Source organism: Trachymyrmex cornetzi, unplaced genomic scaffold (assembly GCF_001594075.2).
Source record: "Trachymyrmex cornetzi isolate Tcor2-1 unplaced genomic scaffold, Tcor1.1 scaffold35, whole genome shotgun sequence".
Classification (NCBI taxonomy): Eukaryota; Metazoa; Arthropoda; class Insecta; order Hymenoptera; family Formicidae; genus Trachymyrmex; species Trachymyrmex cornetzi.
In genome coordinates this window covers 982,258-1,001,906 of record NW_017298213.1, presented here as the reverse complement: position 1 = coordinate 1,001,906, position 19,649 = coordinate 982,258, and the positions used below count along the sequence as shown (strand labels likewise).

Below are 19,649 nucleotides of genomic sequence, written 5' to 3'. Positions count from 1 at the left end.
AGTAAACAAGAAACGTTCCAAAACATTTCAATAACGTTGTAACGTTACTGAAACGTTTCAAAACGTTACTGAAATGTTTCTTGTTTAGTGGGATATACCTAAATTAAAAATTATACATTAAACTAAAAATTTCATACCGCAAATTATTCTTCTCATAGTAGCTAATATCTGGCACATTAATATCGTTACAAAAATTAACAAAGATTTCATTCTTAATTAAATTAATATATTTCTCCACATTTTTAATTTCTTCATTTCTTTTTTGCATATTGTCATCAATTACAGCTATTGTCAGCTAAAAATTTTGCGAATAATGAAAGTATCTTTCTTTACAGATCAATAAAAATTTTTAAGTTATATATGTATATGTATATATATATATATGTATATATAAATATATAAAAATATGTACATTTAATGCAATTTTTTTTGTCTCAACCATGTCTAATTCCTTCTCTATCTTAACAATTTCGTTTTCCTAGAAATGAAAATTTTATGTATTATAATTTGCTAACAAGTACGTTTATAATAAAATTAAAATATAATCTATTCCTGTCTTTTAATTACACACAGTATCTTTTATATCTGTTTCCACATATTTATTTTGGCGTGTGAGTGCATTAATTTCTATATTAATTATATCAGCTTCAGATTGCATAAGAGAAATTTTAGATAAATTTCGGAGTTCTTGCATTAATTGTGCCTAAAAAATTGTGCGAATTATATAAATTGTTATGTGTCACTTATTATACCAATCTTAGAAAAAATTTATAACCTTTTGTTCCATTAATGTTAGTATTCGTTGTTCGTCCCATTGTTTTGCTTTTACAGTTAAATCGGCCAGTCCACCAGACATTAGACCTTTTTTACGATAAAAACATCCGTCCAATGAAACACACTAAACATTATAAATATATAGAAATTTAATAAATAAAATTAATATGTAATAATAAATAAAATAATAAAATACTAATACACGTGCGCATACGTGTGCGTGTGCGCGTCATGTATAATTGTTAGTTCCTAAAATATTATTTTTAATGTTTATTGCGTTTTTAAATATGTATATTATTACATCATGTGCTTCCTGTTTATCATCAGGATATGCTAACATTTTTGCATGTTCACTAGTCTCGCAAACTAGAGTATTTTTAGTGACACTTAAAACCGCATTGTTTATATGTGGTGATGAAATATTCAATACATCATATAATAATTTAACATTTTGCGGTTCTTCTATAGCACTGTAACATATAACAATGTTATATGTTATGTTATACAATAAAAAAAAATTTTTTTTTCAAATTACATACCGTAATCTTTCATTTAAAATTATATTTTTTATTGAATCAAGTGGTAAAAACGTTTCAATGCCTATTTTTTCTCGTTTTAAAAGTTGAATACACTGAATTGCTGTGCGCGTGGTATCAACGACAATGGCATTTATATATTGACCAAAAACTTTAGTTACAGCAACATTATAACGTGAATGAATAGGCTTACACAAGTCAAGTAAGCGACCATACTATAAAAAATAAAGTTATATTAACTTTTATAGATTATACCATTATAATCATTATTTAAATTCTAGTAGTAATTAGTAAAAATACCACGCCAGAGTAAATCTGTTTCAACATATTGATTGTTTCAATTTTCTTATTCCTATGCAAAATACTATTCTTATCAATATCTGCCTCAGAAAGCTCCTCTGTAATCTTTACAATATCATTCTCCAGATTTAACAATTTATTCCTCGTTTCAGTAATTTTTTTATCTAGTTCTTGTATTTTTGCTGTTTTTTCCATTAAAGTTGTTTTGGATTTGATACTTGAATCTTGCAATCTTGTGAAACGCGTTTCAAGATTCACTTTCTTTAATATTATCTGCTTTTCTTTGTCCTCTAATTCTTCTTTACGTCTATATTCATTATCAAGTTTAGCCTGATCTTCTTGCTGATCATGCATCAAGCTTTTTATTTGTTTTATAGAATTATGTGCTCGAAATTCAACTTTGTTCGTCAATTCCATGTAACGTTTAACCTTACGTATAAATTGTTATATTAAGTAAAAATTTATTATAAAAAATGGTAAAAACACCAAAATATTTTTTTCCTAAATTATTATACTATAGATTTACAGATATTATATAAGTGCTAACAGATATAACAATAGTACAGTATACCTGAGAGTTACTGAATTCTATAGTGGTCGTCTGTGACGCTTTCCTTAATTCTGTTAATTCGTTGTTTATTCGTTCTAACTCATTATTTAATTCTTGGATGATTCTTTTGTTAGTATCACGCGCTTTATTCGCACTGTCTAGAGCTATGCGAGCGCTTTCACGTTTTTTCTGCCAATATAAAATGTTATCCTTGAAAATAATGTGTTCTGTTTTCCTCTGTTCAATAGTATTTTTCATTTTTAGGATATCTTGTTCAATATCTTCGAGGGAACTGGATGAGAACTTAAATTGTGATTTTGTATCTTCCAGTAAAATTATCACATTCTTTTTGTTGTGTAGATACTCATCTATTCGCAATTTGATTTTTCTTTCCTTATCTTGTAAAAATTCAACTCTCCTCTTAATACAGAGCAATAGAATTAATTGATAGTTTAATTTGTATTTATTCTGTAATGTTAAATAATTGTTTTATCACGAGCATATGAAAGATACACAAACAATAATATTTTTATAACAACATAAATAATTTATAAAGATTTTTACATATATTATAGATTGAAAATAGATATGTAAGACATACATATTGTTCTTTTAGCTTTAAATATTTTTCTGTTTCTGCTTTTTCCATAATGGCGTATTTCTTTTGAATTAATATCTGTTTTTTCAATTTATCCTCAAAATTTATTTTTTCTGCCACGTCCAAAAGTTCTAATTTTAATCTGTAATATTATTAAAATCTAGTAAGGGATGAGGGTACAACTTTTTACGCGACCATTGAATCGTTTTATTTCTACATTTTCTTATGTATTTTCCTTCATGATCATAATAATATCACACTCAAGGAAAAATTTAAAACATTGAAATGAAGTTAATTAATCCTTATTCATCACATCGTTACGAAATGACTGACAATTATGCTTCAATCATTTAAAAACTTATTCAGAAAGAGTTGCTGATCCAACTTTAAATTAGTTTTTAAATGATCAAAGCATATATAACTGGTAGCGATTTCGTAATAATTTCGTAATGTAAATAAGGATTGTATTAACTTTATTTCAGTGTATCAATTATTTGAGTGTACCATCATTATTATAACTTTCGGTTTCAATAAAAAAAAACATACAAAAATGTAGAAATAAAAAAGACCTGTGAACAATCGCGAAAAAGTGAAAGTTGTACCCTACTTTTATCGAATTTCACAGCAAACATTATATCATCAGTTAAGGCGCTTTTTTCACGCAATGTCAAAGCGCTAGCTACAGTTAAGCGACTATCCCCACTTCGTGGTACGTTTTTCCTCCAAAAGCACCGTCGACAAAACGCCGCAAAAGTCCTGCTACTTTTTCATAGAGCGACAAATCCCTAATTTATATTTCATTCATGTATGAAACTGACAATTAATGCGTTTCAAAGTGCGTTTGAACTCTGCTTTTAAAAATCCAATTTCACGCAGCGTCAAAAGCTAGCGGCTCTCCTCACTCTGCATGACATTGACTTCCTATTTAACGTTCGGAAACATCACCCGGGTGCTCTCGTGTATCATCTTATCCTTATTTAACATTGGGTAAATAATAAGGATAAAACGATACACAAGGGCACTCGAGTGATGTTTCCAAACGCAGCCCTATAAGTCGTCATTTTGCCGCTTGAAGTTCAGAGACCTTTTTTGGGTCAGAAAACCAAACAGGGGAATAATTATAAGAAAAAGAAGAGGTTCGGAAAGGTCCAGTTACAGCAAAAAGTGTTTGAATCGTTTCCGACAATTAGTAATTTCGACCATTTCAAAAAATGAATTTGGCAGTAAACATTTTCTCTTATCATTTTCTTGTAATTTTGCAAATTAAATTTTCTTGTAATTTTCTTATAATTTTTGCATAATTGCACATAATACCAGCATTCATTGTTTCGCAATCTTTTTAGCTACTACCGATAGTAATCTATTTCGCAATGCTGCGGACAAAATACTGTCTGAGCAATTTAAACGTATTTTGAAACGCATTAATTGTCAGTTTCATATATAAATTAAATGTATAAAAAAATTTTATATTAACGATTATAAATCCACAGTGATTAGCTGTTATTTTTTCATGAAAAAAAGTAGCAGGACTTTAGCGGCTAGCATTTTGCCGACGATTCTTTTGGAGGAAAAACGTACCACAAAGTACAGGTAGTCGCTTAACTGACTAGCGCTTTGACGCTGAGTGAAATTGCGCCTTTAGAACAAAAGTATACCTATCATAATCTGCTTTGTACTCATTTGAATTAGCAATCTTTTCAAACATTGCGGTCAGATCTTTCGGCTTTTTCATTGCGAAACATGCGATGTAATCTTGAGGTAACAAAAAGTTCTCTGCCTTAATGTCCAAACCCATTTCTCGTAATTCAGTCATATAACATATGTTCGTAACAATCTGCACGATAAGATCTATTAATATCAACTAATATAAGTAAGAAAATAATTTAACAAGACAGTAAACAACGTTGTAGAATTCCACCTTGTTATCTATTTTGTATTGATAGGTTCCACCACGAACTGCCCTTGTGAAATTCTTTTCCTTAATGCCATCTATAGCATTTATTTTGAAAATCAATTTTACATACATAGCGCTGTAACAGTAAACATTAATTATACATTTCAAAATTTACGACTCAAAATACTATAAGCTAAAATTCTTAAAAAATATTATTTATAAATTTTTACTTTAAATAATAATTTTTAAGGTAATAAGGGTTTATATATATATATATATATATTACTTACAAGTAACTAAATGTAGTCTGTATAATGAATCATATTAAAACCTCTATAAATCAGAAATTATTGCTTAAAATGAAAATTAACAAATAACTTTTTTTACTTAATTTTTTGAAAAATTTCTTAATTTAGCATTTTGAATCGCTAATTTTAGGACACCCTATATATAATTATTTATTATACAAAAATAAAGAAATAAAATATTTGAATACGCATCTAAAAAATCTATAATAGCATGACATAAAGTTAATTTAAAAAATAAAAAAAATAAAAAAATATACAATATAGTATATTATAGGATCGTATATATGATAATACAAACTATAGAAATAAAACTATAGAAATAAAAAAAAGTCTAACTGGATCTTAAATGCTTGTATAGTTCTGTTTAAATTTATATACTTATACGTAGTCCTTTGAAATGCGCACCAAAATGATTTTTCGATCTTAAAACGCTAACTCTACTAAACTACTGTAATATCACGAGTTAAATTGACTAACAATTTAACAATTTGATGCTTTTTCGCATTTTCGAATGATCTTCATAATGCTGAGTGACATATTAAAATCTGTAAATAATTAATTCTTAGGCCGGTATTCATAGTCGGTTCTTATTTCAATACTGTCTTAAGCAATGTCTTAAGACGCTAATGCGGCTCTCTGATTGGTTCATGACATCTCAAGGCTGAACTTAAGACGGTCTTAAATATAGGATCTGACTATGAATACCGGCCTTAGGGTACATATTTACTGAGCGCGTCTATATAATCTTATCTCTTTCTCTCTTCCATGACGCGACGCGTGACGCGCTCAGTGAATACGTACCATTATTGCGAAAAATATTACTTCCGCCGGAAGTCGAATCCGGATCTTTTACTTTCCGGGCGAACGTCCTAAGCCTTTAGGTCACAGAGGCTCGGTTTCAAAGGACTACAATACATAGGAGTATACTAATTCACACAGAATCATACAAGCATTTAAGATCCAGCTAGACCGTTTAAGGATTTCTGAAAAAAATATCTTTAATACCATTCCATCATTGATTCTCTAGTAGAAATTCTGTAAACGAGTTCGCTGAGGTGTTTAACACGTAAAGCAGTCAGTCCCTCTCCTAATGCAAAACTTATAGCGTCCACAATATTTGATTTTCCTAAAATACACAAAGTGTATAATATATTGATTTTAATATGAAAGAAATAAAGAAAATTTTATGAAATAAAATTATTAAAATAATCTTATTTATTATTTTATTAAACTAAATCAAATAAAATAATAAATGTTGTTGAATTAAATATATATATATTTCTATATTAATAATTTTAATAAACAACTAGATTATCTATATTTATTTAATATATAATTATAAACATATATACATTAATTAGATTTAACATATAATTACTTAAAAGTGGAGAAATAAAAACATTTAAATACGCAAGAAAATTTTTTGTTTTAAATCAAATAAAATGAACGTTGTAGAAAACATGAGAATCTCACCGGCTCCATTTGGACCAATTATTGACGTAAACGGTTGGATGGGACCGATTACCGTTTCTTCGTCGAACGACTTAAAATTGAAAATGACGATTTTATTTAAAGAAATCGACATTGTTAAAGTAAAACGTTTATCAAATACGAATAGATCGATGACCAAGTAACCGTTGGAAATCTGAAAACTCCAAATTCGAAAAATAACAGGGTTACCAATTTGCACATATCAAAATATCGAAGTCACATTGTGGGGAAGTGTTGCGCATTCCTGGGTTGCGTTTCCAAATTCAACTCGTCGACTCGAGTATCATTTTATCTTTACCACCGAATGTTGAATAAAGATAAAAGATAGTCAGAGTTGACAGAGTCAAGTTTTGGAACGCACCCCTGAGTGGTGATGTAACTTTTTCCCTTTTCTAGGAATGTGATGGAAAAATTTCTCCATTATTTTCAATGATAAAAATTTTCACTTTTCATATTCTTGGAAAAAAAGTTACATTATCTCTAATTAAGCCTTTGTCGGCAATGTGAAATTTTTATCCTTTAGAACGCAGCAGACTTTTGCATAACGCATAAAAGAACTAATCAGAATCCTTTCTTTCTTTTTATTTCACAGAATAGAAGAATTTTAATTGGTTGATTCTTTATGTACTATGTGTTATGCGTCACGCAAAAGTCTGTGCTGAGCCTTTTTGTCTTTATGCACTTTGCATACTTAAATTTTAAATTAAATTTCCTGTATAAAAATCTGAAAATATTCTTACATATATTTATAAAAGCTCTAATAACAAGTCTTTATTTAATTATGAGTTTTATAAAAAGTAAGATTGTGTATTTTATTTTTTATAGATTTAAACTTATGTTGTATCAGAATTTATAATAAAAAAATTGACTGTTTCTACCAATTGCAATTAACTTTAATCTCGGTTCAACTTGTTCTTCATCTTTTTCTAATCCTTTTAATCAGAAAACTGTGACGTTAAAGTCCAATCATTAACGGAGGGTTAACAAAATATTTCAAAATAGTTATACGTTTGAAAAATAAAAACAAAAATATATTTCCATAAAAATAAGAGCGCGCAACATGAACGATGATAGACAGATATTTAAAATGTAATTATCGCGTTATTACTTATATATCAAGTAGACTCGTAGAATAGAATGCGTATTGTATGATAAATGTATATTGTGTGATAAATTAAAATACACGAAAGCGTAATGTTGCAAAATAAAGTACTACTTCATTATTATTGTTATTAATATTGTCAAAATACATGTAACAAATTCTTGTTCAAAAATATATGTCTTGCTAACACAATAAACCGTTTATTTTAGTACTCATTTGCAAGTTTTTATTAAAGTCAAGTTTTAAAGTTATTTACATTGTTCACAACATACCTTGTGTCTCACACTCACAATTATGGTCACTCCTTTATTCTGACTTATAACATACATGTACATGATCTGTGTACGTAATTTATTAGAAAGTATAATAGCAGAGTCTTACAATAATTTTAAAATAATAATAAAGAACGTAAACAAATCTAGAAATAATAATACATTATTTGTAGTATTTATATATTTTTCTTCTAAGACATAATTGAGAATTATCAATGGCGAATATATATATATATATATATAAAAAGAAAATGCTCTCTTTTAAATAATGAACATTTACGAAACATGTGTAGGAGATGTAGTCAAGTCGAGCGTTAATACTTTGCTCTCCAAACACTCACCTACCTATAATTCACATATAACAAATTTAATCGACTAAAATACTAACAAAGACGTATAAAATGATTTATGATCAAACAATTTACTTACATCCGGGCAAATTCCGATAAGTGCATCCGCGTGCGAATAAAATTCCTCTTTCAACGATATAACAATTGTCTGCAGCGAGCTTGTTTTGTCGCGAATGTAGCTAGCCACCTTTCCTATATTAGTATTATCGAGAGCCGCGTCAATTTCATCCAAAACAAAGAATGGCGCAGGCTGGAAACTATATAAGGAATATAAACGAATAGTAAATGTTAATTGATCATGCATCATATTCGAATTATATCATCAATTTTATGTTCAAAATCAAAATATGAACCTGTGAATTGCAAATAACAAAGCTAATGCAGCGACAGTTTTTTCTCCACCAGACAAATTGGACATTGGTTGAAACCGTTTGCCAGGAGCCACGCAATTATAATTAATGCCATCTAAATAAGGTTCTTCAGGATTTTCTGGTCCAAGGAATGCTTGAGCAGATTGATTCTTCGCCAGACTCTGAAACCATATAAAAATATACATATACATATTGTATAATAAAATATATTTATATAAATTATAAACTTATCTGTACATTGTATAGATTTTTACATAAATTTATTGCTTTACAAACCTTATAAATAGGATCAATCTCGTTCGCTACGTGTTCAAAACACGCCATAAATCTATCATGTCGTTCTTTTTTCACCTTTTCAAATTGTGTCTTCGCTTTCTTTGCTTTTTTACGAGATTGCTCAAATTCTTCATTAGTCTCCTGTAATTTCTCTTTCGCTAAATATAATTTTTGAATTGCCTAAAAGAGAAAAAATTTTTATGTCTTTATAATTTTTTACATTTATCGATATTTTTTACATTTATCATTTCCAATGTATCGCAAACCTTCATATTTGGAGCTTGTATGCGCTGTATTGTATTTTGTAAATCATTGATTATTTTTGTTAGCTTATCGGTTGTCTTTTTGATATCCTCTTCTTCCACATCTTTCAGATTTTCGGACAAAAGCGTATAGTCTATGGTAATCCTCTTTTCGCGTTCATACTGTTGTTGCGTACTTACTGATGAATCATTATTAGTTTCACTTCCGTTCGCAGTGCTCGTTTCACCTGCTATATCTTCCATATTTCCGTACAGCATAGGTATTGCAATATCTTCCATCTGAATATTGTTAAATACACTTAATAATTCAAAAGAATATACATAATATTTTTATATGGTCAAATAATCTCATATTGAAGACTTAACAAACCTTGCATTGCATTAAGACAGCATGTCGTTCAGCCTTCTTCTGTTCAATCTTTGTTTCAATTGCGTTAAACTGCTTCTGAGCTGCCTGAATGTCTTTTGCGATGGTTCCTACTTCACGTCTAGCTTTACCGATTTCGTCTTCTTTCTGATCAACCTCCATCTTTTTAGCATTACGAGACGATTTCAATTGTTCCATTTGCTGCTCGTCATGGTCAATCTCCGCTTTTTGATTAGATTCGGTTTGTTTTGCAGATTCTAATTTATCCTCTGCATCTTGCACCGCTCGTTCCCATCGTAAAACATTGCCTATATTATAAATAATATTAATATAATGCAAAAGCTAATCACACATATAGAACGTATAAAATAAAATAATATATTTTCACAACATACTTTCTGTATCGCGCTGTTTCTCAAAATCCAATTGATTATAAATACGATTGCATTGATTATCAAACTCCATTCTTTTCTTTGCTCTTTCTTGTTGCGATCTGGAATATTAATATACTTTAGTATCTAAATTTAAGATAATACTTATAAGACAATACTTATCTAATAATTCCTTCCTACCTTAATTCTCTTTCTTCATATTGACGGATATTAGAAACTCCTATCTGTTCACAAAAACTAGCAAACACGTCATCCTCAACATTGTTCATCTTTTCTTTAATGTTTTGTATTTCTTGGTCCCTTTCAGCCATGGTTTTCTCGATAGCAGCTATTGCAGGCTGTGCATAGAAAATATTAAAATATTTTATTCAAATATAAATAAATATATGCATGCAATATATAAAATGTATCACAAAGCTTACACCAAACATGTTTAACTCGTTTTGCAGGCCATCTAATTCCACTTCAAGATCCGTAATTTGCTTTTGCTACAATAAAAATTATATTCATTATTTTTTTAAATTATATTGTACTTTTTAAAACTATTGTATATGTTGCAAAAACAACATGTACAAGGTAAGTAAAAAATCCGGTGAAATATTATGAAAACAAAGCATTTTTGGAAAAAATGATTTAGACAAAAGTGTAAGGTTTAAAAAGATCTACACTGATTACATCTGTTTAACCTTGGGTGGTATCGCCAAGGTCAAGTCAAGATTACATCGATTTTTTAAAACAGAAACCTCTATTTTTTATTGCATATTCTTGTAGATTATCTTGAGAACACACTATAACAAAATATTTTAAATACTTTTCGAGTTATAAGGTTTGAAGATTACAATACCATCGGCGTTAGCATTACACATCCGACTTATGGCTAAAACTTCTTGAATGTTGTTCATGATCTAAATAACATTTGTCAAGATTATGGCTATTGGAAATTGTTCCTCTTATTTTCAATTTTACATAAAAATGAATTTTTAGTACAAAATTATGAGGAACAACCTCCAATGACCTTAATCTTAACAAATGTTATTCAGATCATGACCTTAAACAACATTTAAGAAGTTTCAGCCATCGATCGGACACCTTTGATAATGACTGCGTTCAGCAGTACGTTTATTTTACAACTATTGGAAGTTTTCTTTGCATTGATTGGATTATACTTTTTTAGATCTAAAGGAATGTCATAAAACGGTTGCAAAACTGTTGTGTTCTGCTGAACGTAGCCAATGCTAACGCCGATGGTACTTTTTCTTTTCTTTTTTTGTCGAGGAGGAAATGCTAATGCACTACCCCGCTCACCCCCTGGGGAGGGGGCGAGAGAGAATGTGGGACTCGCACCCACTAAAACCTCCCCGGGTGTCCCTACCGAGACGTTACTCCGGGGGGGCCAGGGCTCGCGTGCAGCATTCTACCCAACAAGCATTTTACCTGACAGGTACTATAACTTTCAAGCCTCATAACTCAAAAAAAGTAACTATATAATGAAAATTAACTTCATTGTAGTGTTTTGACATCAGTTATTAGATTCTGGAAGCAAAAATAGTGTCATATTAAAAAAAAATCGATGTGACCTTGATCTGATCTTGGCAACGCCCAAAATCAAACAAATGTGATCAGTAAGTAGTAAATCTTTTTAAGCCACACAACTTTTGTCTGAATCATTTTTCCTAAAAATGCTTTGTTTTCGAAATATTTCACAGATCTTGAACTTTTTATTCACCCTGTGTACTCCAATATACAGGGCAATCCACATAAATCGAACATCTTGAATATTTCGCTTATTTTTGATGATATAAAAAATGTTTCAAATGAAGGTGGAATGATTTCGAGAGGGACATATTTTGGTAATGTTTTTTTTTTTAGGTGGAGGCTCGGAAAAAGATATGAAGGTCACCTCCACTTTTTAAAATTAAATTATGTGATTTTTTTAATATGATTCCTCTAATTATTCTGCATATAAAAGTATTAAAATAGAGATATCGAAGAAACCAATAGTTTACGAGACACTTAGTTTACAAAACAAAAGTTTACTTCACATTTTATTCTGGCATATATTGATATAAAACATAAAATATCTCATAAACTATTAATTTTTTGGCAGCTACATTCTAATACTTTTATGCACAGAATAAGATGAATCAATTGGTGAGGAGAAAACACACAGTTGTTATTAAAAAAAATACATCATTGCACATTGTAAATTGCATCATTTTTTTAAATAACTGTTTTCTGCACAGTAATTGATTCATCTTATTATTTTGTGCATAAAAGTATTAGGGTATAATTACCAAACCAAAAAATTTATAGTTTACGAAATATTTTATGTTCCATGTCAAAATAAAGTGTCAGAATAAAGTGTAAAATGTCTCGTAAACTATTAGTTTTTTAATATCTCTATCTTAATACTTTTATATGCAAAATAATTTGAGGAATCATATTATATATCTAAAAAAAATCACATAATTTCGTTTAAAAAAATGAAAATGACCTTCATATCTTTTGGCGCCTCCACTTAGAAAAAAAGTAACGTAATCAAAATACACCCCCCTCAAAACCGTTCCACTTTCATTTGAAACATTTTTTTATATCATTAAAAATAAATGAAATATTCAAGATGATAGATTTAAGTGGACCACTCTGTATAAAAGCAAAAATGGTAAATACTTTTTGTATATATTTCTTATGAGAAAACGAATGTAATAATGTAGTTGTTGTTACGACGACTACAATGAATATAACCTACTTATTTTCACGATCAGATTTGTGGTTAATTTTTTCTATACATTGAATTGTCTTAATATCTGAGCATGTTTCATATTTTTGAGTGCTTTCTATTTAGCAACACAAATCAACGTATTATACTGTCTTCTTTGGCAATTAACTTCAATGAGTAACAAAGACATTTAGTGTTGACTGTTTGTGTATATGGGCAACTTAACTCGTGACATGTATCAATTTACCCCACTATCGGGGCAAGCTGGCTGCAATGCAGCGTGTTCGTATTTCACTTACTACAAAGAAACTATACACTGTATAGGATCGTTCCTAGCATGAAAATGTAGAAAAAAGTTCTTTCTATCATATTAGCATAATTTAATCATAACAATCAGTCATTTAAAGGACTTAATACCTAAAACTGTGAAAGCTGTGCCGAGACCCGGTCTCCCCTAACGCTGTAAAGTTATTCCATTACAAGTTACATTAAAAAGTAACAAGTTACAAATTGCGAGTTATTTTTTTCAGTAACGAATGACTTTTCAAACCCGTTATAAGTAACTATTAATTGTTCCAACTCTGATGTTACATTATCATCATAAAAAATTCGCAACGTTATTACCAAATCGTTATTACAAAGTAACTAAGTGAACAGTCAACTCCCTGATAATACTTACTGTTGCAGACAAGTCACTTTTGTTATATTTTAGACGAGTCTCTAAACCACGTATTTGAGATTCAACCGTATTCAACTCAGATTCCTTACGTGATTTTTTCAAAGATTCCCTCAGTTCTTCTGTTAATTTTTCCTATAAACAAAATTAAAATATATTTTTATCTTTATATTATATAGAAATAAAAAAATATTACCTTTTGCGCCTTTAATTGAGACATCTGTTTTTCATCCCATCTTTTCGCTTTCTTTGCAAGATCCAAACTACCACCAGATATTATACCAGCTTTCTGATAAAATGTACCGTCTAATGCGACGCACTGTAAATATTTTACACATATCACACATAGTTTAATTATGATTTTATAGCTTGATTTAAGCAAATGCATATATACTTACATCATATCTTGTTTTCTTGTCCATCTCATATGCTACTTTATTTGCATCTTCAGGTGTTTCACATACAAGAGCATTATTAGTTGCAAAGAGAACTGCTCTATCAATATCCTTCGGAGAAAAATGCAACACATCATACAATAATTTCACGTTTTTAGGTTCTTGTATATTACTGCAAAATAATATATAATCACCATTATAAAGTTTAATATAAAATAAGGTCTTAAAAAACATAAAATGACAAAAAGTTAAAATAAAACTATGTAATAATTTATTTACCGAAGACGTTCTTTAAGCGGTTTAGCTTGTATGTAATCAAGTGGAAGAAATGTTTCCGGTTCGAGATACTGTTCCTTCAAATATTGGATACATTGTCTGGCAGTTTTTTCAGTATCTACCACAATAGCTTCCATGTATTTACCAAGTACTTTTGTAATTGCAACATTATACCGCTTATGTATTGGTTCGCACATGTTGTACATACGATCGTACTAAAAAAAAAAAAACAAATAAATTATTTCATTTCAATTTTAAAGAAAGTAGCGAGAAGAGATAACGCACCACTCCAGGAAACAGACGTTTGAAATTCTCCACAATTTCTGTTTTTTTCTTGTTTCTAGATACTTCATGCTTATCAACTTTAGCATCACCAAGTTGCTCCGAGATGTTTTCCAACTCTCGCTGCAAATTTTGAATCTTATCTTTTGACGTGCCTACGTCGGATTGCAAGTCAGCTCTAAGCTTTTTCTGATCCTCCAATGCAGCCTCCGATGTTTTTATATGTTCCTCCAACTTTTCTACTCGTTTGAGTGCCTCATCTCGCATATGACCTTTCTGTTTATGCTTGTTTTCTATCTCGGTCTTTTTTCTGCCTTCGTTATCGAGCCTATCTTGGTCTGATTTTTGTTCGCGATTGATAGAATCAAGAAGTTGAAGATATCTCGCGGATTGTTTACCAGCTTCCTCTTTTAGACGATTATATTCCTGTACCTTAAATTATTTTATTAGTTAATTAAACAATTTTAATTATTCATAAATAATTTGCATTTTATTCCTAAGTAGTAACTACGTTTTATTTAAAAAAATAGTTGTAAATTAAATAACAATGTGCTTTAAGATTTCACGAATATTACGTAATTTTTTATACCTGTTCATCTTCCAATTGCACATCTCTTCCTTGTAACTGTGATTGTCCTGCTATACTCGCTTCATAAGCAGCTTTAGCTTCTTCCACCTGACGCAATTCTTCTTGCAATTCGTGTATATCTTTTTTATGAGCCTCATCTGCAATACGCGCTTGAGCTAAAGATTTGCGTGCGGATTCCACTTTCTTCTGCATATGTGCAACCCGTTCTTTGGCTTTAATAAATGTCGGTCTTTTCTTTGTAATTTCTACTTCCACTTCCCTGATATCTTGCTCTATCTTAGCAAGATCTCTGCCCAATTTAGCGGCATCTTTTTTCTTCTCTTTCAACAATTCCTCAGCCTTTTCCTTCTTCTTCTCAACTTTTTCAATTTCGTGTTGTTTCTTCTTTTGAGAAACTTCTAAATTTTCAATATTCTTCTCATTATAAAATAATCGAAATAGATGTAAATCTATTTGCTTTTCCACCTAAAAACAAAAGATAAATTTTTGTGATTAACAATTATATAAGTATATACAGGCAAGAAAAATGAACAGTATAGAGGATGATAGTTAAGTACTGTAAAATATTTCTAAGAGATGATTTCTCATAGTAAATCAATATGAAAACTTCATAGAATATCCGTATATCCAAAACAGTTTAATTTCAAAAGTGTCAAAGTTGAAGGAAAAATTTCGAAAACCACTGGGTTATTTTGTCCAAAGTTTGTGTATATTTAAGACATAAACTAGAACAGTTTCCGAAATTTTTGAAAAAATAAAATTTTTTTTCAACTTAAATATCGTTTATTATTTAATCTAATCCGTTGTATTAAATGTAACGGATGTTTGTCTTGATTTCGTGAGGAATCACGCCTTAAAATGTTTTAAATAACTCAATTATCACATTGTATATACTATATATACTGTAAAATGGAATAGCTTTAGCACAAAATCCAGATACTTTTGGCTCAAATTTTGACAATGTCCAGACAAACACAAGTCAATATCTAAAAAAAAGTCTTAAATATTTTGAGAAGGTTTGTCTGGATTTTGCATCTGTTGTCGAAGTATTTTTTTTTATTTTGATCAGTTAATCCCATTTTATAATTTTAATTTTTTATTCAACATATATGATATTAATTAAGCGGATTCTTTTCAGTGAAACATAAAATAAAAAATTGTGATTAGTAGTTAAAAATATGTACTTTCATTTACAAAATAATTTGATGCTTGTAGTTTATATCTTTTCTTTTCTAAAAAAAAAACATGACAAATACTTTATGAAACCAAAAGAATCCTACGCTCCCTTAACTATTACAACAAAATCAAAGCATATATATACGCACATATTCTTCTTTGAGACGTTGATATTTTTCAGCCTCTTCTTTTTCTAATTTTGCTTCTTTTCTTTCAGCAGCAATTCCTTTCTTTTTTTGATATGAAAATTGAGTTTCTTCTTCAGCTTTTAGCATTTCTGTTTTTAGTCTACAATGTTATTTTTATCATTTACAAATATATTTCAAGTGCAGTTACATATAGCGAAATTTGAAACTTACCTTTCATATTCTGTTTTTAATGAACCAGAATTACTGATCTCCTCAAACAGAGCAGTGCGTTCCTTTGGATTTTTCATGGCTATAGATTCAACAGCACCTTGGAATACCAAAAAATTCTTTGCTTTAACATTAATACCAAGGTGCTCTAACTCATTAAGATAAACTTGGCTGGTAACAACCTATGACAAAAACATTTCAAAGATCTTAAATGCAACTAAATAAAAGTTCAACAACAAAACTTACATTATTATTAATTCTGTGTTCAGAAGAAGAACCTTGTACTGAACGCATAAAGCTTTTTTCAGTCCCATCTTCCAACTCAAATACAGCTGTTACTGAAGCACTGTAATCAACAGAACAATGTACAATTTTTATGTAATTCAAGATGAAACATACAAATTATAATGTACAATTCCATAAATGAACATTATGTATACATATATATAAATTACCTGCGTGCTACTGGCATACCAATGGATGCACCATGAATCAGCTCACTAAATCTTTTGACTCGTAGACTGCTAGTCTTCTCACCCATGACAAAACTGATGGCATCCATAAAATTAGACTTTCCTGTAGCACACATGTAACAATAACACATCACAGTCACATACGATTTACTTATATCTTTCAGCATATAATGCCATACCTGCATTCAGCGAACTCAATGACTGAATGAGTGACCTTTAGAAAATCAAGATATAACTGACTCAACAAATCTAGAAATGTATAGCTATTCCTGATAAAAAAAACTATCGTATAAGCATTGCTTTCGCTGAACGCACCATTGTTGACACACAGAATGATAACCTACCGGATCCATTAGGGCCAACTACAGCCGTAAATGACTTTAGCGGGCCGATAATAAGTTTTCCTTTATAAGATTTGAAATTGTCAACTTCGATATGCTTCAAGAACGCCGGCATCCTTGAAAATAATCAAGCAAAACGCATAAAACCCGAAAGTAGCGCAATTGGCGCCACAAAACCTCCAATATAAGCAAGCAACACCCCACAATGCCCCACAATACTCGAAACACAAGGATGCCATTTGAGGGATAGTTACGACATCGCGATCAACGCCATCAGTCGGCGGTCTAGCGCGACCATAGCCATACTTAAGGTAGTACTAGTATGAAATGATTTTCTGAAGCCTTGTGTCCACGATGCTAGAAATCGGTCCGTAGTAGGAGCTATGGTAGGAGCATATTGGAACATATTGGAGCATGCGACGCGAACAAACCCCTTGTGTCCACGATGCTAGAAATCGGTCCGAGATCTCGGACAGAGAAGAAATTAACAAATCACATTTGAACAATTTGATCACATGACCATTGCGATTGGTCAATTCTTTCTTCATCCGAGTTCTCGGACCGATTTCTAGCATCGTATACACAAGGCTTGAGGGCCATTTTCATCAAGCTCAGTTAACTTAACTAGGTCGGTTAGTCCATCGGAATTGACCAATCGCCATCTGTCTTCAAACAAATGCGATTAGTCAATTCCAATGGACCAACCGGCCTAGTTAACTGAGGGTGCAATCCACTTCACGCTGCAAATGCTTTGAAGCATTCTTTGATTGGTCAATTCGAAAAATTCTTTCTTCTGATTGGTCAACGAAGTGTTTGCAGCGTTAAGTGGATCACACCCTGAGCTTGGTGAAAGTGGCCCTTAAGGGCACTCCACACAAACTTGCATAGTCGCATAAACATATGCATAAAGAAAATCATCCAATCGTAGTTTACATTTGTCTGTACGACAGAAATGTGATTGGGTAATTTTCTTCATGCATATGGTTATACGATTCTGCAAGTTTGTGTGGAATGGCCCTTAAGAAAGCGATGATTTTCTTATATTGACCGTAACCGTATACCGTATGCCGTAATCTGTAAGGCCTATCGCACATGAAATGCATAATGGAGCGTAAACATAACATAAGACCGCTCGACCAATGAACATCTTATGTAAATCAATATGGCGACTTAATGCTGGATGCTCATTGGTCCAGCGGTCTTATGTTATGTTTATGCTCTATTATGCATTTCATGTGCGATAGGCCTAAGGGGCTTCGCACAATAAAAGGAACAGAGAACAGAGAACAGAGAATAAGAATTTCAACCTATCAGAAATCATGTATTGTAGAATACATAGTTTCTGATAGATTGAAATTCTAAAGGGCTTCACACATGAAATGCATAACATAAGGCCGCTAAACCAATGAGCATCTTATGTAAATCAATATGGCGACATTATGTTAGATGCTCATTGGTCCAGCAGTCTTATGTTATGCTTATGCTCTATTATGCATTTCATGTGTGATAGGCCATAAGATTATCGTTATATAAAAATTTTGCAATAGGCCGCTTACGTTATAGTAGTAGCAATAAAACAATATTAGTCAGTACTATGCATTATCAGTTTATATTAAAATTAGAGATCTTATCGGCAATATCATAATATTTTGTTTATAATATAATAATACGTAATAAGTAAATTAATTTTGTTTATGCAGGATAATATTGCGTAGAATCTTGTTTACTGTTGATTGACTTACACACGTTAAAAAATCTTGGCCAACTCGCTTTTGATACATGAACCAGACGATATAAAATTCAATGCAATTAGAACCTGTAACAAAAAATTATTGTTATAATAAATAATAAGTTTTTTTTTATCGTTATATTACTTTGTATGATGTTATTCTAACTTCAATATCTGTAATTCAACAGCAACTGCGTGACGTCGTCTTGGATTTGATAGAAGAGGTCGTATATCTTCGATGAGCACTCGGACGGCTTCCCGGGATAATCTTTGAAAAATTATAAATAAGTTTACAATATACTCACTTTATTCGATTTTTACTTTTCATTGTAAATGTCAACTTTTCAGAAAATGTAACTTCTAAAAGTATACAAAATCACATTTACCTATAAAGACTGCGGAATTCACTTTCTGGTATACCAAATGGATCTGAGGCATTCCTAAGTCTCTCCTTTCGTATTCTAAGCATTATATTTTCTCGACGTCGCATTAATATTTCGATTATTAAATTATCCATTGTGTGCGCAAAAAAGTCTTCTTTCTTCGTTACTTTTATTTTTATTTCACCTTTTCACTTATAAATTTCGTGCCGAGCCTATTCACGCGAGTAATTTCGTATTTTCACGAGGTGAGATTAAATATAATTGGGTGAGTTGCTCACTTCCGTCATTTTCACCCAATCCGAGAACCGTAATAAGCCCCCTGAAAGAGGAATAGTTTAATGGGTCCTTAAGGACGTTCTCCGAAAAATCCATTTTCTTTAGATTTTTCTGAAACTTACAGAATAAGCTTG

The 19,649-nt window shown here is 30.6% G+C and overlaps 2 protein-coding genes across 3 annotated transcripts in view; both read right to left on the bottom strand.

The window, feature by feature from the left end:
* Positions 1-4,553, bottom strand: part of LOC108763267 (structural maintenance of chromosomes protein 1A-like) — a 17,786-nt gene extending 13,233 nt beyond the window's left edge. The window contains exons 1-7 of the mRNA XM_018510740.1: positions 4,414-4,553; positions 2,762-2,900; positions 2,182-2,580; positions 1,611-2,039; positions 1,314-1,525; positions 1,076-1,244; positions 776-898 (exon numbers count right to left, since the gene is read on the bottom strand). Of these exons, the coding sequence (XP_018366242.1) occupies positions 776-898; positions 1,076-1,244; positions 1,314-1,525; positions 1,611-2,039; positions 2,182-2,580; positions 2,762-2,900; positions 4,414-4,553 (1,611 nt within the window). The remainder of the gene's footprint in view (positions 1-775; positions 899-1,075; positions 1,245-1,313; positions 1,526-1,610; positions 2,040-2,181; positions 2,581-2,761; positions 2,901-4,413) is intronic.
* A 163-nt stretch (positions 4,554-4,716) lies between these two features.
* LOC108763299 (structural maintenance of chromosomes 1) lies at positions 4,717-17,462 on the bottom strand. 2 transcript variants are annotated; one of them, XM_018510799.1, is made up of 20 exons: positions 17,131-17,462; positions 16,769-16,889; positions 16,560-16,659; positions 16,317-16,495; positions 16,107-16,245; positions 14,782-15,246; positions 14,196-14,624; positions 13,914-14,125; positions 13,638-13,806; positions 13,436-13,558; positions 13,243-13,374; positions 10,267-10,332; positions 10,025-10,182; positions 9,848-9,945; positions 9,456-9,760; positions 9,089-9,364; positions 8,823-9,002; positions 8,529-8,707; positions 8,255-8,432; positions 4,717-4,788 (listed from the first exon to the last, which is right to left on the bottom strand). In XM_018510799.1, exons 1-20 carry the CDS (start codon positions 17,240-17,242, stop codon positions 4,738-4,740), a joined length of 3,672 nt encoding a protein of 1,223 aa, XP_018366301.1. In that variant the 5' UTR covers positions 17,243-17,462; the 3' UTR covers positions 4,717-4,737. The 2 variants fall into 2 exon arrangements, with proteins under 2 accessions (XP_018366301.1, XP_018366300.1); XM_018510798.1 differs by lacking the exon at positions 4,717-4,788 and adding an exon at positions 8,060-8,170.
* Between the last annotated feature and the right edge of the window lie 2,187 nt (positions 17,463-19,649).

What these genes read in the sequence shown, in the direction of transcription:
- LOC108763299 (XM_018510798.1), bottom strand. Translation starts at nt 17,242, where the DNA reads ATGCCGGCGTTCTTGAAGCATATCGAAGTTGACAATTTCAAATCTTAT. An exon ending in TGCAATTGGAAGATGAACAG is followed by an intron (nt 14,625 to 14,781) that starts GTATAAAAAATT and finishes AAATAATTTAAG; the next exon opens with GTACAGGAATATAATCGTCT. An exon ending in GAAACAGCGCGATACAGAAA is followed by an intron (nt 9,761 to 9,847) that starts GTATGTTGTGAA and finishes TTTATAATATAG; the next exon opens with GCAATGTTTTACGATGGGAA.